Source organism: Stegostoma tigrinum, chromosome 19 (assembly GCF_030684315.1).
Source record: "Stegostoma tigrinum isolate sSteTig4 chromosome 19, sSteTig4.hap1, whole genome shotgun sequence".
NCBI classification, from domain to species: domain Eukaryota; kingdom Metazoa; phylum Chordata; class Chondrichthyes; order Orectolobiformes; family Stegostomatidae; genus Stegostoma; species Stegostoma tigrinum.
The window spans coordinates 310,341-336,579 of NC_081372.1; the positions used below are offsets into that span (position 1 = coordinate 310,341).

The 26,239-nt window shown below is 43.8% G+C and overlaps 1 protein-coding gene across 1 annotated transcript in view; it reads right to left on the bottom strand.

Annotated features, from left to right (window-relative positions):
• Positions 1–26,239, bottom strand: part of fer1l4 (fer-1 like family member 4) — a 253,912-nt gene that overhangs the window by 84,997 nt on the left and 142,676 nt on the right. The window contains exons 32-33 of the mRNA XM_059652665.1: positions 12,630–12,669; positions 10,261–10,367 (exon numbers count right to left, since the gene is read on the bottom strand). Coding sequence (XP_059508648.1) covers positions 10,261–10,367; positions 12,630–12,669 — 147 coding nt within the window. The remainder of the gene's footprint in view (positions 1–10,260; positions 10,368–12,629; positions 12,670–26,239) is intronic.

Here is a 26,239-nt window from a genome sequence, read left to right on the forward strand (position 1 = left end):
ATGTTCAGTACTGAGGGAGCACTGCATCGTTAATGGGTCAGTGGTTAGGGGGGCAGCCGCACAGTTGGAGGTCAATGCTGAGGGAATGCCACATCGCCAAAGGGTTTGTACTGAGGAGTGCTGCATTGTCAGAGGGTCAGTACTCAGAGTGCACACTGTCAGAGGAGCAATACAGAGTGAGCGGAGCACTGTCAGAAATTCAGTACAGAGGGAGCACAACATTGTTGGAGGGTCAGTACTGAGGGAGTGCCGCACTATTGATGTGATGTTGATGTTGGTCCTACCTTCCTGCTCTATTGGATATAAAGATTCAAAGGTCACTATTTTGAAGAACTATTATGGGAGTTACGCCTGTCATCCTGGTCAATATTTATTCCTCAATCAATATCACAAAGTCACATTATATGGTCATAAGGAAAGAAGTGGCCAATTAGTGGTTTAGTACAGGACATGAATATTGCCAAAAAGACACATTTTGTTGGAATTTTTTACCTTGCACACATCAGAGTCATTTGCAAGAATGCCAATTTCAGGGAAAACCAACATTTATAATTCATTTCTGGAGAGTGCTGACAGCCAACTTAGGATTGTCAGTGAGGCTTGCAGTGTCGTGAATGTATATACTTCAAAACTCCCCACCTCTCCATAATGAAAACAACTTCTCAACATCAATCCTGTTAAGCACCCTCAAAATTTTCAATGTTTCAACAAGATCACCCTTCACTCTTCTGAATTCTAATGACAAAAGGCCTAACCTGTTGAACACAGCAGGTCAGGCAGCATCAGAGGAGCAGGAAAACTGCCATTTCAGGTCAGACACCTTTTTTTGACCATTTTTTCTGAAGAAGGGTCCCAACCCGAAACATCAGCTTTCCTGCTCCTCTGATGCTGCCTGACCCGCTGTGTTCCTCCAGCTCCACACTGTGTTACCTCTGACTACTGCATTGGCAGTTCTTACTATCCCTAACCTGTTTAGTTGCTGTTGATAAGTCATTTCAAAGTCCCAGGGAACAACCTTGTCAGTCTCTTTTCAGCAGCATTTAATTCCAGCATATTCTTTCTTAAATAAGGCAGCAAAACCAGACACAGTATTCCAGGTGCGGCCTCATCAACATCACACACAATTGTAACAAGATTTCCTTATTTTTAAAATCCTAAACCCTAGCAATAAAGATCAAAATTTTACAAGCCTTCCTAGTTCCTTGCTGCACCTGCATGTTAATATTTTGCATTTCATGCAAAGGAAGACAGTGATGTAACAGCAATGTCATTGGACTTATAATTCAGAAGCATAGGCTAACGTTCTGGGGACATGGGTTCAAATTCTACCATGGCAAATCCATCAGAACCGAATCACCTGGGGTGAACCGCCATCCACATTCTGTCTGAAGGTTTGTGAAGAGATCTGTATTTCTCATTCGAATTCCATTTCGCATAAAGTAGCATTCTAGCACTCCCTACGATACAGCTTCTGTTTGAGTTGATTGGGCTATTTTACTTAAATCTGGTTCAGCTTGCTAAGCCTCAATCAGAGAAGACATTGAATCTTCCTTTGGATTATACTGAAGAAAATTTCAGATAATCAATTAACTGTGCTGCCAATGCAATCTCCCACAATGGACATTGTTTAGCCATTAGTCAGGCCAGTCCATGAGGGAAAATTCCTGGAACTTTTTCCCATAACTGTTCTATCTCCTTGACTTAACTTTAGTTTTCTGTGACTATTGTGGAGACTACAACCTTCAATTCTATAAAATCATTCCCCACGAGTAGGGTAAATTACAAACAAATCCTGCAGTTACTGTACCAGGCATCATTCTGAACCTTAGGTGCACCTGATATGTACAGGTACATATTCCCCGCTGATTTGTTCCCCATTTACTAAAACTTTGGCATCCAATGTGTTCTCTGGCAGATTTGGCAGGCCTTTCCTCAACAAAGGTTTCCGTGGCTCCTGTTTCTCTAAATGTGACTAATGCCTCATTCAAAGATTAAAGAGTTACATTTCCCATCAAAAGAATTCCCTGCAATCTGAATGAGGATGTCCACTTTGTCGCAATGGAAACACTTAGGCCTTTGGCCATTATTTCCACCTTCAGCATTTGCCTTTCTGACCTTAAGGGGAGATCTTGAGTCTTCCTAGCTGTCCCATCTTATCGATAGCTACTTGTTTTTCTTTGACTCTTCCACATTCTATCTTTCTCAGGTTTATAAGGGTGATGGAGAAAAAGTTTAGATTTGTGAATCAGTTTGTAATCATCAGCTACATTAGCTGGATCAGCCCAACCCCGCTGCAAATGTATGAAAGTAAGCTTCTCAAAATCTGTGTAAGTCTATCCAAGCTGCTTCCAGATATTTTGAAATTTCTGCCTGTAAGCCTCTGACACCAACTCATACACACTGAGGATTGCCTTTCTACCACCTCATTACCTATGGAAGCCTCTAATCTTCTAAAACATCTTTAATTTGATGTTTTGACCAAGGAGCGTGCTGTCACTTTTACCAGTTAGCATAATAGCCAATTAAATATCTATCTATATCTGTAAATAGATATATCAACTAGGCATCTTACTAAACATAATTATGGATTTATTATCAAAACAAAACCTGTTGAATAAAGGTTACTATTGGTTAATATAGATCATAATATTGAAGTATTCCTAAAACTATCCACAAAACACACATGCACAGAATTTGGGAAACGAGAAAACAAAACAAATTTCTTCGCAGACATTAGATTTATTAGCTTTTCCCTAGGGTGGAGGTAGCTATTACAAGGGGGCATAGTTTTAAAGTGAGTGGAGGTAGATATAGGGGAGACAACAGAGGTAGGTTCTTTACTCAGAGAGTGGTAGGGGCGTGGAATGCATTGCCAGAGAGAGTAGTGGAGTCGGCCTCATTGGGGCATTTAGGCAGCTATTAGACAGGCATATGGATGATAGGAAAAGGAAGAGGTGGAGCTTAGATAGACCTTAGGACTAGGGCAAAAGTTTGGCACAACATCTTGGGGCTGAAGGGTCTGTACTGTGCTGTACTGTTCTCTGTTCTATGAAAACAAAATAACTTGGCCAATGGACAATTCTTAAAGGGTTAAGTGTAGGACATCTCTGTGACGTTTGGTCGTCACCAATCACATACTGTTGTTCTGCATCTTACAGATGAAACATGCTCAGAAATATAATCTTAAGGTGTTATTTCAACTACACTTTCAAGAAAATAAATAAATTTCACCCTGAAATAATGCAGATTTTTCAGAAATGGGGGTGATCAGCCAAGCACCTATTACATCTCAAGTTTTATTCCAGCCCAGTTTAATCTTAGCAGGCTTTCCTCCAACTGAACCAGATAAAACAAGAACACCTTCAAGCCAGTCTCTGTTGAAAACACCATTCCAGTTGGGTTTACAGCAAAACAGTCACGTAATTTCCAGGAAATTTTGTTAAAGAGCCCTCTAATATACACAGTGAACTTTCAATGACCTTCTTTAGAGAATCCACATTAGGCACATCCACAAAACATAAAACTGATGCCTTTCTCCAAAAATCCCTAAAAAATTAAGTCTTCCAAGCATCGTGAGCTGCAAATCATTTTTAAAATACTCTCTATCCACCTCGAAGATTGTCTGTTAAAAAGCCCTAATAGATTAGTTAAATATGATTGCCCTTCTGCAACTTTATGATTGAAAATTATAAACAGTTTGAATGGGAGAAGATTGGGTTGAGGACTTGGTATTTTAAATTTAAGTAAGGACAACTGTGTGGGCATGAAATCTGAACTGGAAACCAGACTGCCTACTAGGAAACTATGCTAAAAGATAGACAAATAGAAAAGCAGTGATTAACATGTAAGGGAACAATTCAGAATAAGTGTAGTATAAACATAATTTCAAAGGAAAGGACCCACTCTTTATAGTTAACATCCATAGCTAACTACAGCATCAAACTTATAGAAAAGCCTTATGCAAGAATGAGCGGTGGGTCAGATGATTTGATTTTTTTTCCCTTTATTCATGAACGGGATGAGGGTGTCGCTGGCCAGGCAGCATTTATTGCCCATCTCTAATTGCCCAGAGGGCAGTTATCAGTCAACCACATTGCTGTGGGTTTGGAGTCAAATGTATACCGGACCAGGTAAGGATGGCAGTTTCCTTCCCTAAACGAAATGAACCAGATGGGTGTTTCCAACAACTGATAATGCATTCATGGTCATCATTAGACTCTTAATTCCCGATATTTATCAAATTCACATTCCACCAGGTGCCATGGTGGGATTCGAGTCCTGCTTCCCAAAACATGACCTGGGTCTCGGATTAAGAGTCCAGTGATAATAACACTAGCCATTGCCTCCCCTATGAATGCATGTAGTCTTTTTCCCAGGGATTGGGAATTGAAAACTAGAGGACATAGGTTTAAGAAGAGAGGGGATAGATTTAAAAAGGACCTGAGGGGCAACTTCTTCACATAGAGGGTGGTGTGTAAATGGAATGAGCTGCCAGAGAAAGTGGTTGAGGCAGGTACAATAACAACATTTAAAAAACATTTGGATGGGTACAAGAATGGGAAGGGTTTAGAGGGATAACGACCAAATGAGGGCAATTGCAACTAGCTGAGTGAGCACCACGGTCAGCATGGACCAGTTTGGGCTGAAGGGCCTGTTTTACCATGCTGTAATACTCGAGGACTCCATATTAGCATTGAGTAAAATTTGGCTGGCTGAAAAGAGAGTGCATGCATAAACTGGTCCTTTTCTAATCAATAGAGTGTGGTGAGTGAAGTCCCACAGGTGCTGGCAGACCTGCTGAGTTTTTCTAACATCCACGATTCTTTGCTGATTTTTGTCCACCAGGATTCGGGACTTGTTAACTCATATCTCCAATATTTTTTACAATTTATATAATTTTGCTCAAAAGAGAAATCAATAGATTTTTGGAGACTAATTATAGAAAAGGATATGGAGATGGTGCAGGCAAAAGACACTGAGGAAATTATCAGCAATAACGTAGAACAGAGCATCAGAGGAGCAGGAAGGCTGACGTTTCAGGTCAGCTACCCTTCTTCAGAAATAGGGGAGGGGTAAGGGAGCTGGGAAAGAAAGCTGGGTAACTGTTAGAAGGGGGAAAAGCAGTCAGTGCAGGGATCCCCTGTGGTCGTTCCCCTGAAAAACAAGTATACCGGTTTGGATACTGTTGGGGGGGAACGACTTACCAGGAGCATGCACTGGGGTGCAGGTCTCTGGCACAGAGTCTGTCCCTCTTGCACTGAAGGGAAAGGGGGATAGGAAGAGAGTGATAGTCATTGGGGACTCCATAGTTAGAGGGACTGATAGAAGGTTTGCCGGGAACGAAACAGACACACGATTGGTGTGTTGCCTCCCAGGTGCCAGGGTCCATGATGTCTCAGATCGTGTCTTTGGGGTCCTGAGGGGAGAGGGTGACCAGCCCCAAGTCGTGGTCCACGTAGGTACCAACGACACAAGTAGAAAGAGGGATAGGGATGTCAGGCGGGATTTCAGGGAGCTAGGGTGGAATTTGAGAGCTAGAACAAACAGAGTGGTCATCTCTGGTTTGTTACCCGTGCCACATGATAGCAAGGCAAAGGACAGGGAGAGATTTCAGCTAAACACATGGCTGCAGGGATGGTGCAGGAGGGAGGGCTTCAGGTACATGGACAATTGGGTTTCATTCTGGGGAAGGTGGGACCTCTACAAACAGGACGGTCTCCACTTGAACCAGAGGGGCACTAATATCCTGGGTGGAAAATTCGCTAGTGCCATTCGGGTGGATTTAAACTGGCTCAGAAGGGGGATGGGAAACTGAGGTGTAGTCCTAGTACACAGGAGGATGAGCGTAGGGAGGACATGGTCAGGGCCTCACTATCACAGGAATGTGCTGGCAGACAGCAAGCTGGGTTGATGTGTGTCTACTTTAATGCCAGAAGTATCCGGAATTAGGTAGGTGAGCTTGCAGCTTGGATACGTACCTGGGACTTCGATGTTGTGGCCATTTCGGAGGCATGGATAGAGCAGGGTCAGGAATGGATGTTGCAGGTTCCAGGGCTTAGATCTTTCATTAAGGGGTCAGGGAAGGTGGTAAACGAGGGGTAGGTGTGGCTTTGTTGGTCAAGGACAGTATAATGGCAGCTGAAAGAATCTTTGATGAGGACTCGTCTACTGAGGTAGTATGGGCTGAGGTTGCCGAGGAAGGTTGGTCGACTGAGTCAGTATGGGTGGAAGTTAGGAACAGCAAGGGAGTGGTTACCTCACTGGGGGTTTTCTACAGACCCCCAAATAGCAATAGGGAGATCGAAGAACTCATTGGCCGGCAGATTGTTGGAAAGTGCAAACGTATCAGGGTTGTTGTTATGGGTGACTTCAACTTTCCCAATATAGATTGGAACCTCCTTAGTGCAGATGGTTTGGATGGAGCCATTTTTGTCAGGTGTGTTCAGGAGGGTTTCCTTACTCAGTATGCGGACAGGCCGACAAGGGGAGAGGCCATTTTGGATTTGGTGCTCGGCAATGAGCCAGGGCAGGTGTCAGATGTCGCGGTGGGAGAACACTTTGGCAACAGTGACCACAACAGCCTCGCATTTACCATAGCCATGGAAAGGGAAAGGAGCAGTTACCAGGGGAAGATATTTAACTGGGGAAAAGGAAACTATGACGCTATCAGGCAGGAGTTGGGAAGTACAGATTGGGAGCAATGGTTCCACAGAAAGGGCACAGCAGACATGTGGAGACTGTTTAAGGAGCAGTTGTTGCGAGTGATGTATAAATTTGTTCCTCTGAGACAGGTAAGAAGGGGTAAGATTAAGGAGCCTTGGATGACGGGTACAGAGGTGCTTCTTGTCAAAAAGAAAAAGGCAGCGTACGTAAGGTGGAGGAAGCAAGAGTCTAGCACAGCTTTAGAGGATCACAGGCTTGCCCGGAAGGAGCTCAAAAGTGGACTGAGGAGGGCCAGGAGGGGGCACGAAAAAGGCTTGGCGGGAAGGAGTAGGGAGAACCCAAAGGCATTTTACTCATACGTGAGGAATAAGAGAATGATCAGGGAGAAGGTAGGGCCAATCAGGGATAGCGTAGGGAACTTGTGTGTGGAGTCTGAGCAGATAGGGGAAGCCCTAAATGAGTCTATTGCTTCCGTTTTCAAGAAGGAAAGGGACCTTGTTGTGAATGAGAACTTTGAGGAGCAGGAAAACAGGCTTGAACAGATCAAGATTGAGGAAGTTGATGGGCTGGAAATTTTGGCAAACATTAAGATTAATAAGTCCCCAGGGCCAGAACAGATTTATCCTAGGTTGCTCCAGGAAGTGAGAAAGGAGGTTGCTAAGCCGCTGGCGAAGATCTTTGCTTCCTCACTCTCCACAGGAGTCGTACCGGAAGATTGGAGGGAGGCAAATGTTGTTCCTCTTTTCAAGAAAGGGAGTAGGGAAATCCCTGGAAATTATAGACCAGTCAGTCTTACGTCTGTGGTCAGCAAGGTTTTGGAAAGAATTCTAAGGGATAGGATTTATGACTATTTGGAAAAGCATAGCATGATTAAAGGGAGTCAGCATGGCTTTGTGAGGGGCAGGTCATGCCTTACAAATCTTATTGAGTTCTTTGAGGAAGTCACAAGACAGGTTGACGAGGGTCGAGCAGTGGATGTGGTGTACATGGACTTCAGCAAGGCATTTGATAAGGTTCCCTACGGCAGGCTCATTCATAAAGTCAGGAGGTATGGGATACAGGGTGATTTGGCTGTCTGGATTCAGAATTGGTTGGCTGACAGGAGGCAGAGAGTGGTTGTAGATGGTAAGTATTCTGCCTGGAGGTCAGTGATGAGTGGTGTCCCGCTGGGCTCTGTTCTTGGGCCTCTGCTCTTTGTAGTTTTTATAAATGACTCGGATGAGGAGGTTGAGGGGTGGGTTAGTATGTTTGCTGATGACACAAAGGTTGGAAGTGCCGTTGATAGTATCGAGGGCTATTGCCGGCTTCAGCGAGACATTGACAGAATGCAGAGCTGTGCTGAGAAATGGCAGATGGAGTTCAACCTGGATAAATGCGAAGTGAGGCATTTTGGAAGGTCGAACTTAAACGCTGAATATAGGATTAAAGGCAGGATTCTTGGCAGTGTGGAGGAACAGCGGGATCTTGGTGTTCAAGTGCATAGCTCCCTCAAAGTTGTCACCCAGGATAAGGTTATTAAGAAAGCACATGGTGTTTTGGCTTTCATTAGAAGGGGGATCGCGTTTAAGAGCCGCGAGGTTATGGTGCAGCTCTACAAAACCCTGGTGAGACCACATTTGGAATATTGTGTCCAGTTCTGGTCGCCCTATTATAGGAAAGATATGGAGGCTTTGGAGACAGTGCAAAAGAGGTTTACCAGGATGTCGCCTGGACTGGAGGGCTTGTCTTACGAGGAGAGGTTGACTGAGCTCAGACTTTTCTGTCTGGAGAGAAGGAGGAAGAGAGGCAACCTGATTGAGGTGTACAAGGTAATGAGAGGCATGGATAGAGTCGATAGCCAGAGACTTTTCCCCAGGGCAGGATTGACTGCCACGAGGGGTCATAGTTTTAAGGTGTTAGGAGGAAGGTATAGAGGAGACGTCAGAGGGAGGTTCTTCACCCAGAGAGTTGTGAGCGCATGGAATAGTTTACCAGTGGTAGTCGTGGAAGCAGAGTCATTAGTGACATTTAAGTGACTGCTGGACATGCACATGGACAGCAGTGAATTGAGGGGAATGTAAGTTAGGTTACTTTATTTTTGGATTAGGATTATTCCATGGGACAACATCGTGGGCCGAAGGGCCTGTACTGTGCTGTACTTTTCTATGTTCTATGTTCTATGTTCTAAAGAGAGAGAGAGGACGGTTGGGGCTGGAGAAGGCAGGTGGGCTGGTGGTAAGTGAGTGCAGGTAGGGAGTGGTGGGAATTGGGCAACACTTTTCAGTCGCAAACCACTTCAAATTCCCCTCCCGTTCCCTGGGTGACATGTCCATCCTGGGCCTCCTCCAGTGTCACAACGATGTCACCTGGAAACTGGAAGAGCAGAACCTCATATTCTGCCTCGGGAGCCTACAGCCCAATGGCCTAAATGTGGACTTTAATGGTTTGAAAATCTCCCCACCCCTGGCCTCATCCCATGACCAACCCTCCCTTCTCATCCCCACCTCCTTGACCAGTCAGTCTTTTCTCCCATCTATGTGATCCTTCTACCTCACTGACAATCCCCACCACTGCCTAACTGCATTCACTTATCACCATCCCGCCTACCTTCCTCAGCCACACCCCTCCTCTCTCTATTTATTTCTGAGCTCTCTTCACCCTTCTCCCATTTCTGAAGAAGGGTCCTAAGCCGAAACGTCAGCTTTTCTGCTCCTCTGATGCTGCCTGGCCTGCTGTGTTCCTCCAGCTCCACAGTGTGTTATCTCTGACTCCAGCATCCGCAGTTCTTACTATCTCTGAATAATGTAGAATGTTTGGGTGGGCTCAATGAGCTATATAACCTCACTGTTCCCTTGTTTTAATCAATGATGTAAATGACGGGAGCAAAGGCTTCTGTAGCTAAGTTTACAGATGACACAAAGATAGATAGGAAAGTGAAGAGGATATAACAAGGATGCATACAGATACAGATTGAGTGAGTGTGTAAAAACAAATGGAGGTGATATGTGGGAAAATGTGAAATTGTTCACTTTAGTTGGAAAAATAAAAAAGCAGACTATAATCTGAATGGAGATAGACCACAGAATTCCAAAGTTCGGAGGGATAAGGATGTTCTCGTGCATTGTCACAAATATTACTATGCAGGAACAACTTGAAATTAAGAAAACTAATCAGACGCTATTCTTTCAGAGATAATGGGAACTGCAGATGCTGGAGAATCCGAGATAACAAAGTGTGGATAATAAAGTGTGACGCTGGATGAACACAGCAGGCCAAGCAGCATCTCGGGAGCACAAAAGCTGACGTTTCGGGCCTAGACCCTTCATCAGAGTGTGGAGCTGGATGAACACGTTCTTATTCTTTGTTAGGAGAGGAATCAGGCATAGAAGTTTCAGTCGAAAACAGAAGTTGCTGGAAAAGCTTAGCAGGTCTGGACCTGAAACATTAACTCTGATTTTTCTTCACTGATGCTGTCAGACCTGCTGAGCTTTTCCAGCAACTTCTATTTTTGTTCCTGATTTATAGCATCTGCCATTCTTTCAGTTTTTATACAGAATTTATGCTTCAGTTATTTGGAACAGGATGAAATAGAATGGTGGTTTGGTGAAGTCTGTTTACCTGAAACGTTGCTATGGCTTTCTTTATTGGTGTGGTCACTTGTTCATCTGTCCTATTGACTTCCTCTTCTATCTCATCAAATGTTGGCATATTAAGATAAGTAACATCTGTGAAAATCAGAACAGAATGAATGCTGATAGTTAGGTCACTAAATTTCTGGATAATATTCCTAATTTCAGGTTTGAGAAATGAATTTTTGACTAGAATTTTACATTTAGATTTCCCTGTAAAAGCGAAGCTACTGTGTTCAACAAACTCATCCCTTTCATAGAGAAGCAAGTCATAAAATTGAAACAAAAACAGAAATTGCTGGAGAAACTCTATGGAGGGAAAGCAGAGTTAATGGTTCAAGTCCAATAACCCTTCTACTGAGCTACTGCAGTTAGGAAGAGGGTAGTATTTATAGCTAAAGATGGGGTGGGGTTGGGGTAAAGGAATAAATGGCAGGTACAGAGGGAGCACTCAGAAAGAGTACAGTAGTTGGGCAGTTGAAAGGGTGGATAATTGTGAGTCAGGAGTAAGGAAAGCTGATAATAGAGACAATTAGTGTGTGGAAATGGGTTGGCTGTGATGAAAGCAACACGTGATGACAGGGTTGTGCGTGGATAAAGGACATGAAAGGAGATATTCAGGCCCTAAAATTATTTAACTTGATAGTGAGTCCTGAAGATTGCAATGTCACCAAACAGAAAACAAGGTGTTTTTCCTCCTGCTAACACTGAGCCCAGGACAAGCTGGAAGAACAACATGTCGTATTTGGTGGTAAGCTTTCTTATTGAACCACTGCAGTCCTTGTGCTGTAGCTAGATCACAATGCCATTAGGGAAGCATTGAGGTAACTGAGGAAGTACCAAAGCACAACTTGAGCTCAACTTGCCTGTATCTCTTGGGCTGTCTGATGGACTTCTATTTCCTCCCTGCTGCTTGACCTTAACATATGGTGTGACCACCTCTCTGAATTCATTATACATGTATTTCTCTGCCTTACAGATGCACCTCATTGACACTATCCACTGGTCGAGCACTGAAACTTGGAGCCATAAGACCATAAGAAATAGGAACTGGAACAGGTTGTTCAACTCTCCAAGCTTGCTCTGCCATTCAACAGGATGGTGGCTGATTCAACACTCTGCACATCCACTTTCCCGCACTTTCCCTATAACTTATGATTCCCCTACTGATCAAGATTCTATCTATCTGAGCCTTAAATATACAAAAGTTGTCTGTGGCGATGAATTCCAAAGTCTCTCAACCTCTGAGAGAAGAAATTCCTCCTCACCTCTGTCTTAACTTGCACACCTTAATTCTAAGACTGTACCCTTTTACTAATTCTGAGACTCTTCCATGAGGGGAAACATCCTCTTGGCATTTACCCTTTCACATCCCTCAAGAATCCTACATGTTTCAATTTGATACTTCCTGTACAAAAGCTCATTGAGGTCTTGAGAAGTCTTTACAACTCCCCTCATGTCTTTTCCCTTGATCAAGCTTCCCAGCCTTAGCTCATATTTTTCACATTATTTTACTTACATTAACTTTTCTCTAGTACTATTAACAATATTCTGGAGATTAGTAGAAACTAACAAGTCTTTGCTTTCACTCATCAATCACATATGCTAGGTCCAAAATTTATATTTTTAAAAAAATTCTGGAGTTGAAGCGCGGTCTCTAAGAACACCTGCTCAACAACTAAGTAAAAGTGACTGCCCAATTCTCTCTATTTCTAGGGGGGGGGGGGGGGGGTGGTGTGTGTGTGTGTGTGTGTGTGTGTGTGTGTGTGTGTACATGCGTGTGTAGTGTGGGTGGGTGGGTGGGAAAGGAGGCAGGCTTGGTGGTGGAGAAGTGGAGACCTGAAGAGCATGCCTATTGGAGTGACAAGGTGGGTGGAAAACATAACTTCAGGCTTCAGGGCTGTGTTAAGCTTGTAATTAGTGCAGAAGGATGTGGGCCCAGCTATTTGCAATCTGCATCAAATAGTCAGATGAAGGAAATGAATTCAATTAATTTATTTACTGTCAATACAAAGCTAGGTGCCAAGGTTCGAGAGTAAAGAGGGGGATGTGAAAAGGTTACAAAATGGGACCTAGGCAGATAAATAAGTGGGCAAGAAGTTGGTAGATGGAGTACAACACTTCATGCGGCAGGTTGAGTGTCTTTGGAATTCTCTACTTCAGACAGCTGTGAATGCTCAGTATTTGAGCGTTTTCAAGTCAGAGATTGACAGATGTTTGGATACTAAGGGAATCGATGACAAATGGGATAGTGTGGAAATGTGAAATTGATGCAGCTTATCAACCAGAATCTGACTGAATGATGAAGCAGGTTCAAGGGACTGAATGGCCTGCTCCTGGTGCTTGATAATTACTTGCCTTGTTCATTAGCTTCTTCTTCATCTTTATGTTCTTTTTCCTGAAAGAAAACAGAGGAATTCCTGATATTATTCTGTTTGTATACTATCTATATCTTTCAACAATCATGGAATTGTAAGTTTGCTGCAGTGTGTGGTGGCTCGTTGGAATAATGTTCTAATGCAGCTTCGTTTGTGGGTGTTGGGATGGTTGCTCCTGTAGTTCAGTATTTGGTCCGTGTGTGTTGTTTTCCTGGAGACGCTGGTTTGAAGTTCCCCATTGGCTGTTCGCTCTACTGTGACATCGAGGAATGGCAGTTTGTTGTTGTTTTCCTCCTCTTTTGTGAATGTTATGCCAGTAAAGGGTATTATTGATGGTCTTGAATGTTTCCTCTAATTTGTTTTGTTTAGTGATGACAAAGGTGTCATCCACGTAGCGGACCCAAAGTTTGGGTTGGATGATTGGCAGAGCTGTTTGTTCGAGTCTCTGCATTACTGCCTCTGCTAAGAACCCTGGTATCGGAGATCCAGCTCTCCAGGTCTACAGACCAGTGTCTACAGGAAAACAACGCATACGGACCAAATACTGAACTATAGAAGCAACCATCCCAACACCCACAAACGAAACAGCATTAGAACATTATTCCAACGAGCCACCACACACTGCAGCACAGAGGAACTATGAAGAGCAGAAGAAAATCACCTATACAGCGTATTCAAAAAGAACGGATACCCAATGAACATTGTCCGCCGATTTCTCAGCAACAAACCCAAACAAACAGACAAAACGGGCTCAGAAACCATAACCACTCTCCCCTACATCAAAGACATTTCCGAAATGACTGCCAGACTACTCGGACCTCTTGGCATCAGGGTAGCCCACAAACCTACCAACACACTAAAACAGCAGCTAATGAACTTAAAAGACAACAAGCAAAACGAACATCATCTACAAAATACCTTACAAGAACTGTGACAAACACGACATTGGACAAACTGGCAGAAAGCTAGCCACCAGGATACATGAACATCAACTAGCCACAAAACGACATGACCCACTATCACTCGTATCCTTACATACAGGTAGGAAGGACACCACTTTGATTGGGACAACACATCCATCCTAGGACAAGCCAAACAGAGACACGCACGAGAATTCCTAGAAGCATGGCATTCCAACTGGAACTCCATCAACAAACACATTGATTTGGAGCCCATCTACCACCCTCTGAGAAAAAGAACAGGAAATAACATCACCAATGCAGGAAATGACATCACCAACCCAAAGGAACCCACACAGATAAAATGAAAGTGGGACATAACACCAGCGCTTCATCGGAGGCTCACTGATGATTTTGCCCAGAATGGTGACGAAACATCTGAAAACTAACCTTCCAGCTCAGCGAGCAAACTCACATCCAGAAACTCAACCTGAGCTACAAATCTTCTCAAAACTCGCTAACTCATATTCTATGAGGTCCACCTGGTTGACCTCATTACAATCACTACATTCCTGACACTCTAAGTCCAGGGATTTCCCTTGTAGCCTCGCCTGGGGTACTTTTGCACTGGGTCCAATTGCTCCAACTCAGCTTCACATACGGGCAACATGTACCAGACTTTAGCCTGCCTCTTGGGCTCAGAGTGTCTCGGAAGAAATTCACTCTCTTTTTTAGGTGCTATTGGAGTTGAGGTTGTGACATCCACCGGTGTCCATCTCAAACTCTGAGGTTTCTTCAATGTTGCAAAGAAGGGGAGAACCCATGGGTTCTAACAGCCTTTCCAGGTGGTTTGGGGGGCTGTGTATGTTTTTCACCAGCCCTGTTTACAGGTTCGCAGCTTTCATGTGGTCCATGTGCTTGTTCAGGACACCTCACCTACCCAACTTGGTATGTCACGGGGCCTGACCTCACATTCACCATGCCTCCTACCCATGCAGGGCTATTTCTGTGGTTTTGGCACCAAGCTTCATCCCCCGAAGTAAACTGACTCTCTTGTTTAGTGGAGTCTTGTGCCTGACATTGGCATTCCTGATCCCATTTCACCTTCCCAACCAGGTCCAGGAAGATCATATTTAATCTGGTGGAGTCTTCTCCACATTAGCAACATGGCTGGAGCTATCCCTGTGGTGTGGTCTGATAATCAAATAGGAACCAGGGCAGTCAGTGAAATTCTAGGCCAATTATTTAAGCCTGTTTTCAAAGTTTGGACTGCTCTTTCTGCCAGACCATTGGACAATGGATGTTATGGATGATGGCTAGCTATGTGACCAGCACTTTCAGGGAGCTCGTATATTGCAAAAGATGCTCACAACTTTTCAACTGTTGTCCCCATGTTTCACAAATGAACTCTATGCATCTTTAATTGGGTGTCCATAATGACCAAGAACATTGGGCTCATGAAACAGCTGACATAGTTGATGTGTGACTGAGTTCAGGGTTTGCCCTGGCATTTCCATGAATGTGGGAGAGCTGCTAGCAGCAATTTTTGTCCTTGTTGGCACTCTGGGCGCTGCCCCACTGCAGTGACTCATCTGCATTTAATCCTTGTCACCAGACATAACTTCTCATCAACATCTTCATTTTGGAAACCCCTGGATGATCCTGGTAGCATTCAGGCAATATCTGGCAGTGACCTTTACTGAGGACAAGCACTCTTGCTCACCATAATAAAATGTCATTCTCTACAGTGATCTGGTCTCACCAGGTACAGAAAGGTTTCAATTCTGGCTGTGATTGACCTTTAAGTCCCCCTATCACCACCAGCTATTTCAGTCTTGTCAGGGCGGGGTCTTTCTGTGTCCACAGTCTGATATTATCAATGGTCACCAGAAGGTTGTCCAGAAAGTTTAAAACCAGAACAGGCTCTTCCAGCGGCAGCACCATCACAAGTGTTTCAGCCAGTGGGAGGCAGCTCAAGGCATCCACATTTGCTTCTTGGCCTCCACGAGGCTGTTTCAACTTATAATTGTACACAGTCAGAATAAGAGCCCATCGCTGAATTCAACCTGAGACTATGGATGCCATCGTCGCGTTCTTTTTCAGAAGCCCTAACAAGGATTTGTGGTCTGTTACTATAACAAATTTATACCCATAAAGGTATTGGTGGAACTTTCTCACACCGAAGATAATGGCCAAGCCTTCCTACTTTGTCTGTGTGTATTTGTGCTCTGCATCAGCCAAAGTGCAGGAAGTATACACTATTGGGTGTTCCAGGTTAGCGACCCTAATCAGGGACCTCATCTTCTATGAGGCCCACATGGCTGACCTCATTACAATCACAACATTAGGTTTCTCCCATTAAAAAGAAAATAAATATTTATTGGAATCAAAATGTCATTATCTAATGACAAGAACAAAACACAAATTGCTAACTTATAACTCTATACTTAAACTGTATTCTGTTTTAAAATTTCTAAAGGGATGCAAACAGGCAAACACAGGAATGTGTAATGAGAATCTTTCTTAAAGAGATGTCCTATGCTGTTCCTCTTGTAGAGGGATGCTGTCACAGTGGTGTTGAAATGTCTCCTTCAGACTAGCAGTGGATAAATGGCTTTTGAGTTCTCCCTGGGTACTTTTTTAGAACATAGAACATAGAACATAGAACAGTACAGCACAGAACAGGCCCTTCAGCCCACGATGTTGTGCCGACCATTGATCCTCATGTATGCACCCTTAAATTTCTGTAACCATATGCATGTCCAGGAGTCTCTTAAATGACCCCAATGACCTTGCTTCCACAACTGCTGCTGGCAACGCATTCCATGCTCTCACAACTCTCTGTGTAAAGAACCTGCCTCTGACATCCCCTCTATACTTTCCACCAACCAGCTTAAAACTATGACCCCTCGTGCTAGCCATTTCTGCCCTGGGAAATAGTCTCTGGCTATCAACTCTATCTATGCCTCTCATTATCTTGTATACCTCAATTAGGTCCCCTCTCCTCCTCCTTTTCTCCAATGAAAAAAGTCCGAGCTCAGTCAACCTCTCTTCATAAGATAAGCCCTCCAGTCCAGGCAGTATCCTGGTAAACCTCCTCTGAACCCTCTCCAAAGCATCCACATCTTTCCTATAATAGGGCGACCAGAACTGGACTCAGTATTCCAAGTGCGGTCTAACCAAAGTTTTATAGAGCTGCAACAAGATCTCACGACTCTTAAACTCAATCCCCCTGCTAATGAAAGCCAAAACACCATCTGCTTTCTTAACAACCCTGTCCACTTGGGTGGCCATTTTAAGGAATCTATGTATCTGCACACCAAGATCCTTCTGTTCCTCCACACTGCCAAGAATCCTATCCTTAATCCTGTACTCAGCCTTCAAATTCGACCTTCCAAAATGCATCACCTCGCATTTATCCAGGTTGAACTCCATCTGCCACCTCTCAGCCCATCTCTGCATCCTGTCAATGTCCCGCTGCAGCCTACAACAGCCCTCTATACTGTCAATGACACCTCCAACCTTTGTGTCGTCTGCAAACTTGCTGACCCATCCTTCAATCCCCTCATCCAAGTCATTAATAAAAATTACAAACAGTAGAGGCCCAAGGACAGAGCCCTGTGGAACACCACTCACCACTGACTTCCAGGCAGAATATTTTCCTTCTACTACCACTCGCTGTCTTCTGTTGGCCAGCCAATTCTGTATCCAGACAGCTAGGTTCCCCTGTATCCCGTTCCTCCTGACCTTCTGAATGAGCCTACCATGGGGAACCTTATCAAATGCCTTACTGAAGTCCATATACACCACATCCACAGCTCGACCCTCATCAACTTTTCTACTCACAGTCTTTTAATGAGATAAAAGAATCATGAGTGGACAAATCAGGGCCCATACAGACCCAGGATGGCTTGTAGTTTTGCTTTCAGTTAGTTGAAGGTTTTTGTTGGCTGCTGAACTAAAAGTTTGAATTCCCAGCTGTTAGAATGAAATCTTACACAGAGAGACTTCCTCTTTAAAATCAAAAAGAGCAGATTGGTTCTTTCTTCTGAACTGAAGAGACTTGGCACGTCAGAATAGTAACTATTTTGCTGAATTGCCTTTTTTGCCAAAGTGTATGCTACCTATATTGAAAAAGCTGTTGATTATTCATCAAATAATGCATTATCTTGTCAGGTATTTCGGTAAAGTGATGCCACTTTTTTTCCTATTTTAACTGTGTTGTGAGAATAAAGTGTGTTTTGACTCAAGCCTAGGGGTGGACTGATTGAATCCATCTGGAACACAGCACCTTACAGTTGCCTTTAAATAAATACAAAAGGTAGGGTCTAGGCTAGCTCCTTACAATACTTTGGAGGGAAGTTAGGATCTGGTCTGGCCCATAACACAAAGCAGTATTTTTTTCTTTTTTATTCACTTTTAGTGCATGGTTATCCCTGGGCCAGTATTTATTGCCCATTCCTAGTTGCCCTTGAGAAGGTGGTGGTGAATTGCCTTCTTGAACCATTGCAATCCACGTACTGTAGGTAGACCCACAGTTCCCTCAGGGAGGGGATTCCAGGATTCTGGGCCAGAGACACTGAAGGAATGGCAATATGTTTCCAAGTCACGGAGTTTCCAAGTACGGGGAGAGTGCAGGGAAGTGGTGTTGAAATGCCCATCAGCAATGATTTAAATGGCGGAGTGGACTTGATGGGCCGAATGGCCTTACTTCCACTCCTATGTCTTATGGTCTTAAGTCAGGATGGTTAGTGGAGGGCAACTTTCAGGGGGTGGTGTTCCCAAGTATCTGCTGCCCTTCTCCTTCTAGATGGAAGTGGTTGTTGGTTTAGAAGAAACTATCTTTGGTGAATTTCTGCAGTGCACCTCGTAGATAGTACACACTGCTGCTACAGAGCGTCAACGGTGGAAGGAGTGGATGCTTGCAGATGTGGTTCCAATCAAGTGATTGATTTGTCTTGGATGGTGTTGAGCTTCTTGAGTGCCGTTAGAGCTTCACCCATCTAGGCAAGGAGTATTCCATCACACTCCTGACTTGTGCCTTGTGGATGGTGGACAGGCTTCAAACTACATAGTAGGCAGAAGTGGATTCAGTTGTAAGGAAAATTAGGGAAAAATGTTAAAAGAAGGGAGGGCTCAGCAGAGGTTATTAGAGTTTTCAGATTAAATAATAGGACAGACAGTTGGGAAAGGGTCAAGAATCTAACTCCAGGCACAGAAGATAAGGAAACAAATATGAGGAGGAGACAGTCAATGCAGGAGTCAGAATATTGCTCTTAAATGCAAAACATGAAACAAGGTCAATGAGCTTGTGGCCCAGAATGAAATTGACAGGTATAATTTTGTGGGTACCACAGAGATGTGGCTACAAGGGAATCAGGGCTGAGAACTAAATATCCAAGGGTACACAACCTATCGAAAGGCCAGGCCAAGGGGCAGAGGAAAGAGTGGGGTTGCCATGTCAGTAAGAAATGAAAATAAATTGTAAGCAAGAAGTGCTATAGAGTCAGAAGGTGTAGAATCTGTGTGCGTAGAGTTGAGGAACCACAAAGGAGAAAAAGCCCAGATGGGAATTGTGTACAGGCCTGTTATCAGTAGTCAGGATGTGGGGAAGAAAATAACCCTGAGATAGAAAAGGCATGTCAGAAATGCACTATTACATTTATCACGGGAGGGACTTAAGAATGCATAGGGGCTGAGAAAATCAGGCTGCCAACGGATCTCAAGAAAAGGAATTTGTGGAATGTCTATATGATATCATCTTGGAGAAGTTTGTGGTAGTGCCCACTGGGGAACAGGCGTTTCTGGATTTGCTGATGTATAATGAGGCAGACTTGATTATGGAGCTTGAGGTGATGGAACCCCTTGGGAATAGTGATCAGAAATATAATAGAATACACTCTGCAGATTGAGAGGGAGAATCTGGGGTCAGATGGTAATGGTATCACAGTTGAGTAAAGATAACTACAAAGATGTGAGGGAGAAGCAAGTCAGTTGACTAGAAGACAAGCCTTGCAGGGAAGGTGATACTGCAGCAATGGCAGGAGTTTCTGGGGGTAATTTGGGAGGCACAGCAGAAATTCATGCCAAGGATAAAGAAACAGATGTTGCCAGACATGTTGAACTTTTCCAGCAATTTCTGTTTTTGTTCCTGGTTTAGAGAAGCCACAGTTCTTTTGGTTTTTTAATCACGTGGACCAGATGGACTACACCCCAGGCTTCTGAAGGAGATAGCTGTGGAGATTGCAGAGGCATTGATGGTGATCTTTTAGAAATCACCCAAGTCAGGGATGGTCTCAGAGGTCTGGAAAATGGCTAATGCATCACACCTGTTTAACAGGAAGGAAGGCAGAAGATGGGACACTATAGGCTTGATAGCCTGACATTGGTCATTGATAAGATTTTAGAGCTGATTATTAGGGATGAGATTGCAGAGTACTTGGAAGCGCACAGTAAAACCACATTGAGTCAGCACAGCTTTGTCAAGGAAAGGTCATGCATGCCTGAAAAATCTTTTAGAATTCAGTGAGGAGGTAATGAGAAAGTTAGACAGAGGACAGCCAGTGGCTGTGATCTGCTTGGATTCCCTGAAGGCCTTTGAAAAGATGCCACACAGGAGGCTGCTAAATAAGATAAGAGCCCATGGTGTTAGAGAAAAGGTACTGGCATGGATAGAGGATTGGCTGACTGGCAGAAGGCAGAGAACAGGGATAAAAGGATCTGGTTAAAGGGATTTTATTGGAGATGATCATTGCCTAGCATTTGTGTGGCGCAAATAAAGGGATCTTAGCCAGTCACTAATGGAGTCCTGCGAGGGTCAGTGTTGGGACCAGAAACTATTCACATTATTTATTAATGAAATGAACGAAAGAACTGAGTGCATTATTGCTTGGTGAACAGATGGCAGAAAGATAGGTGGAGGAACAGATCATATTGAGGATGCAGGGATGCTGCAGAAGGACTTGAACAAGCCCAGAGAGTTAGCAGAGAAGTGCAGGTGGAATATGAAGTGGGAAATGAGGTTATGCACTTTAGTAAGAAGAACAGAGGAAATAGACTATTTTCTAAATGAAAGCTCAGTTGGCAAATAGAAAGGCAAACACAATATTAGCATTCATTTAACGAGGGCTGGAATACAAGACCAGAGATGTACTACTGAGGATATATAAGGCTCTGGTCAGACTGCATCTAGAACATTGTGAGCAGTTTCCCTTATGTAAGGAAGGATATGCCGGCTTTGGAGGGTGTCCAGAAGAGGTATACAAGAATGAGCTCTGAGGGAGAGTCACTTGACCTGAAATGGCAACTCTTCAGCAAGAGGGTGGTTACTCTATGGAATTCATTGCCACAGAAGGCTGTGGAGACCAAGTCATTGAGTGTGCTTAAGACAGAGATAGATAGATACTTGATTAGTAAGGGGATCAAGGATTACAGGAAGAAGGCAGGAGAATGGGATTGAGAAACAATCAGGCATGGCTGAATGGCAGAGTAAACATGATGGACTGAATGGTCTAATTCTGCACCTACATTGTATGGTCTTGTGGTCTTATGGGATTCAGGAGGTGCGTTACTCACCACAGTATTCCTAGCCTCTGATTTGCTCCAGTAGCCAGTGTTTATGTGGTTAGTCCAGTTGAATTTCTGGTCATGGTAAGCTCAAGGGCATTGATGGAGGGGTATTCTGTGATGGTAACACCATTGAATATCAAGGGATGTTGGATAGATTATCTCTTATTGAGGATGATCATTGCCTGGCATTTGTGCGGCACGAATATTACTTGCCATTTATCAGTCCAAGCCTGGATATTGTCCAGATCATGTTGCATTTCAATATTGGCTGGCACTGAATACTATGCAATCATCAGGGAACATCCCCACTTTTGACCTTAAGATGGAGGGAAGGTCATAGGTGAAGCAGCTAAAGAAGGTTGGGCCAAGGACACCACCCTGAGGTGTCCTGGAGCTGAGATGACTGACCTCCTACAACCAGAATTATTTCCCTCTGTGCCAGTATGCTCCAACCAGCAGAAAGTCTGTCCCCTAATACTCACCAATTCCAGTTTTTCTAGAGCTCCTTGATTCCACACTTGATCGCATGCAGTCTTGACGTCAGGGGTTGTCACTCTCTCCTCAGCCTCTGGAATTCAACTCTTTTGTCTGTGTTTGAACCGAGGCTATAACGAGGTCAGGAGCTGAGCGGCCCTGGTGGAACCCAGACTGACGTCACTGAGCAGGTTATTGCTGAGCAGGTGCTGCTTGATAGCTCTGTTACTGACACCTTCCATCACTTTACTGATGATCAAGAGGAGACTGATGTGGCCGGTTGGATTTGTCCTGCTTTTTGTGCACAGGACATACCTGAGCAATTTTCCATAGTGTGGGGTAAACACCAGGATTGTAACTCTACTGGAACAGCTCGGATAGAGGAGTGGGAAGATCAGAGAGCAAGTCTTCAATAATATTTCTGGAATTTTGTCAGGTCCATAGCCTTTGCAGTATGCCTTATCTTGACATCATGTGGGATGAATTGAATTGGCTGAAGATTGGCATTTGTGGGGAGGCGATGGCCTAGTGGTATTATTGCTGGACTGTTAATCCAGAGACCCAGATAATGTTCTGGGGACCTGCATTCGAATCCTGCCGTGGAATTTGACTTCAATAAAACCCTGGAATTAAGAGTCTAATGATGACCATAAATCCATTGCCAAATGACAGAAGAACCCATTTGGTTCACTGATAGTGCTGTTAATGAGGCTTACGGTGTGTTAGGTTTTATTGGTAGAGGGATTGAATTCCGGAGCCGTGATGTCATGATGCAACTGTACAAAACGCTAGTGCGGCCTCATATGGAATATTGCGTGCAGTTCTGGTCGCCCCATTACAGGAAGGATGTGGAAACATTGGAAAAGGTCCAGAGGAGATTTACCAGGATGTTGCCTGATCTGGAGCAAAGGTCTTATGAAGAAAGGTTGAGGGACTTGGGTCTGTTCTCATTGGAGAGAAAGAGGCTAATAGGGGATTTAATAGAGACATACAAGATGATCAGAGGATTCGATAGGGTGAGAGTCCTTTTCCAAGGATGATGACTTCAGCTTGTACAAGGGGGCATAGCTACAAATTGAGGGGTGATAGATTTAAGACAGATGTCAGAGGCAGGTTCTTTACTCATAGAGTGGTAAGGACGTGGAATGCCCTGCCTGCCAATGTAGTTAACTCAGCCACATTAGGAGCATTTAAACAGTCCTTGGATAAGCATCTGGATAATGATGGGATAGTTTAGGGGGAGGGGCTTAGATTAGTTCACAGGTCGGCGCAACATCGAGGGCCGAAGGGCCTGTTCTGCGCTGTACTGTTCTATGTTCTATATTCTAATGTCCTTTAGGAAAGGAAACTGCCATCCTTACCTGGTCTGGCCTACACGTGGCTCTAGACCCACAGCACTGTGGCTGACTCTTAACTACCCTCTGGGCAATTAGGGATGGGCAATAAATGCTGCCTAGCCAGTGACATCCTCATCCCGTGAATGAATCAAGAAGAAAAAAGGTTTGTGATGCTGAGGGCTACTGGAGAAGGCCGAGAATGATCAACAACTCAGTCATGCATTCATACACTTGGTATTACAGGTGCGGAAAGGAAAAAAAATCAGAAAAGCACAGACTGACACTAGACTGGATCACAAATATTAACCAGTCGCTTTCTTTTGGTTTTCTTCTGACTCATGATTCTTTGCTCATGACACAAGTTTGTAGATACAACTATTCTCCACCTTTTATTCTCTGGTTGATAATTTGTCCTTTCATTGCATCTGAATATGGTTTTAACCTTTTCCTTTTAACAAGGGAATTTACCAACGGCAGCTTGAAAGGGAGAAACTGGAATCAGCCGTAACAATTGTTATGATTGAGTAAAGTTAACTTCAAAAACAAGAGGAATGGGCCAGTCAGACTTGATTGGAAGGGAAGCCTAGCACGGAAAACAATGGAGCAGTAATTGCAGGAGTTACTGGAGTTTTCAGAAGGGACAGCAAAATTCAACCCAAGGAATAAGAAATTTGTTAAGGGGAGAGTGGCTGAGAAGAAGAGTCAGGGGCAGCATTATTGCTGAAGAAAAAGCATACAATGTGATGAAGATTATTGTGAAGGCAAATGATTGGTAAGGCTTTAAAAAAGCAGCAGATGACAACTAAAAACTAATGGGGTGGGAGGTAGCAGTGAGATGAAATATGAGGGTAAGCGAGCTAGTAATATAAAAACAGATTGCAAGAGTTTCACAAAGGGCATTGTGGGTCTACCTACAGTACATAGAACATAGAACATTACAGCACAGAACAGGCCCTTCGGCCCTCGATGTTGTGCTGACCTATCATACCGATCTCAAGCCCATCTAACCTACACTATTCCATCTACGTCCATATGCTTGTCCAATGATGACTTAAATGTACCTAAAGTTGGCAAATCTACTACCATTGCAGGCAAAGCGTTCCATTCCCTTACTACTCTCTGAATAAAGAAACTACCTCTGACATCTGTCCTATATCTTTCACCCCTCAATTTAAAGCTATGCCCCCTCGTGCTCGCCGTCACCATCCTAGGAAAAAGGCTCTCCCTATCCACCCTATCTAACCCTCTGATTATTTTATATGTTTCAATTAAGTCACCTCTCAACCTTCTTCTCTCTAATGAAAATGGCCTCAAGTCCCTCAGCCTTTCCTCGTAAGACCTTCCCTCCATACCAGGCAACATCCTAGTAAATCTCCTCTGCACCCTTTCCAAAGCTTCCACATCCTTCTTATAATGCGGTGACCAGAACTGTACACAATACTCCAAGTGCGGCCATACCAGAGTTTTGTACAGCTTCACCATAACCTCTTGGTTCTGGTACTCGATCCCTCTATTAATAAAAGCTAAAACACTACATGCCTTCTTAACAGCCCTGTCAACCTGGGTGGCAACTTTCAAGGATCTGTGTACATGGACACCGAGATCTCTCTGCTCATCTACACTAATAAGAATCTTACCATTAGCCCTGTACTTTGCCTTCTGGTTACTCCTACCAAAGTGCATCACCTCACACTTGTCTGCATTAAACTCCATTTGCCACATCTCAGCCCAGCTCTGCAGCTTATCTATGTCTCTCTGCAACCTACAGCATCCTTCGTCACTATCCACAACTCCACCGACCTTAGAGTCATCTGCAAATTTACTAACCCATTCTTCTACGCCCTCATCCGGGTCATTTATAAAAATGACAAACAGCAGTGGACCCAACACCAATCCTTGCGGTACACCACTAGTAACTGCTCTCCAGGATGAACATTTCCCATCAACTACCACCCTCTGTCTTCTTTCAGCAAGCCAATTTCCGATCCAAACTGCTATATCTCCCACAATTCCATTCCTCCGCATTTAGCCTATTGTGGGGAACCTTATCGAACGCCTTGCTGAAATCCATATACACCACATCAACCGGTTTACTCTCATCTACCTGTTTGGTCACCTTCTCAAAGAACTCAATAACGTTTGTGAGGCACGACTTTCCCTTCACAAAACCGTGCTGACTACCCCTAATCAATTTATTCTTTTCTAGATGATCATAAATCCTATCCCTTATAACCTTTTCCAACACTTTACCAACAACTGATGTAAGGCTCACTGGTCTATAATTACCAGGGTTGTCTCTACTCCCCTTCTTGAACAGGGGAACCACATTTGCTATCCTCCAGTCATCTGGCACTATTCCTGTAGACAATGACGAGTTAAAGATCAATGCCAAAGGTTCGGCAATCTCCTCCCTGGCTTCCCAGAGGATCCAAGTAGTGTGCCTTATCAAATGGTCTCTTTGTCATCCTATGCCTTTCAATGATCTATGCATGTATACACACAGATCCCTCTGTTCCTACACCCTCTTTCAGACTGTACCACCTACTTTTTCAGTGTTAATTCAATCAAAATGCATCATCTCACACTTCTCTACTCTGAATCCCATCTGCCACCTGCCTGCCCACTCGATCAACTTGTCAATGTTCTTTTGGCGTTCTACATTGTTCTTCTTCACAGTTTACAATTCTACTAAATTTGGTGTCATCTGTAAACTTTAAAATTGTCCCTTGAGCACCACGATTCAGATCATTAATATATATCAGGACAAACAAGGGCCCCATTACCGATCCCTGGGAACTCCACTACAAACTGTCCTCCAACCTGAAAAATATTGCCCATCACTCTCTGCTTCCTATCACTGAGTTAATTTTATACCAACGTTGCCTCTGTCCCTTTTATCCTATAACCTACAATCTATAACTTTCCTCACCAATCTGTTGTGTGGCACTGAATCAGACACCTTCTGGAAGTATGCAACATGTGCACTACATCGACAACGTGACCCTTGAGTCTTTCTGTTGCCTCTTCAAAAAACTCCAGCAAGTTAGCTTAACACGTTTTCCCTTTAGAAATCCATGCTGGCTCTTCCTAACCAGCCCACCTTTTTCCATATCATTACTAATTCTATCCTAAATAATTGGTTCTAGAAATTTCCCCACCACAAATGTTAAATTGTAAATTAGTCCATAATTGCTGGGATTATCCTTACAATCTGCCCTGAACAATGCCATAATGTTTGCAATTCTCTTGTCTTCTGACACGTCCCCAAGTCTAGGGAAGACTGAAAGATCATAGTCAGTGACGCCCACAGT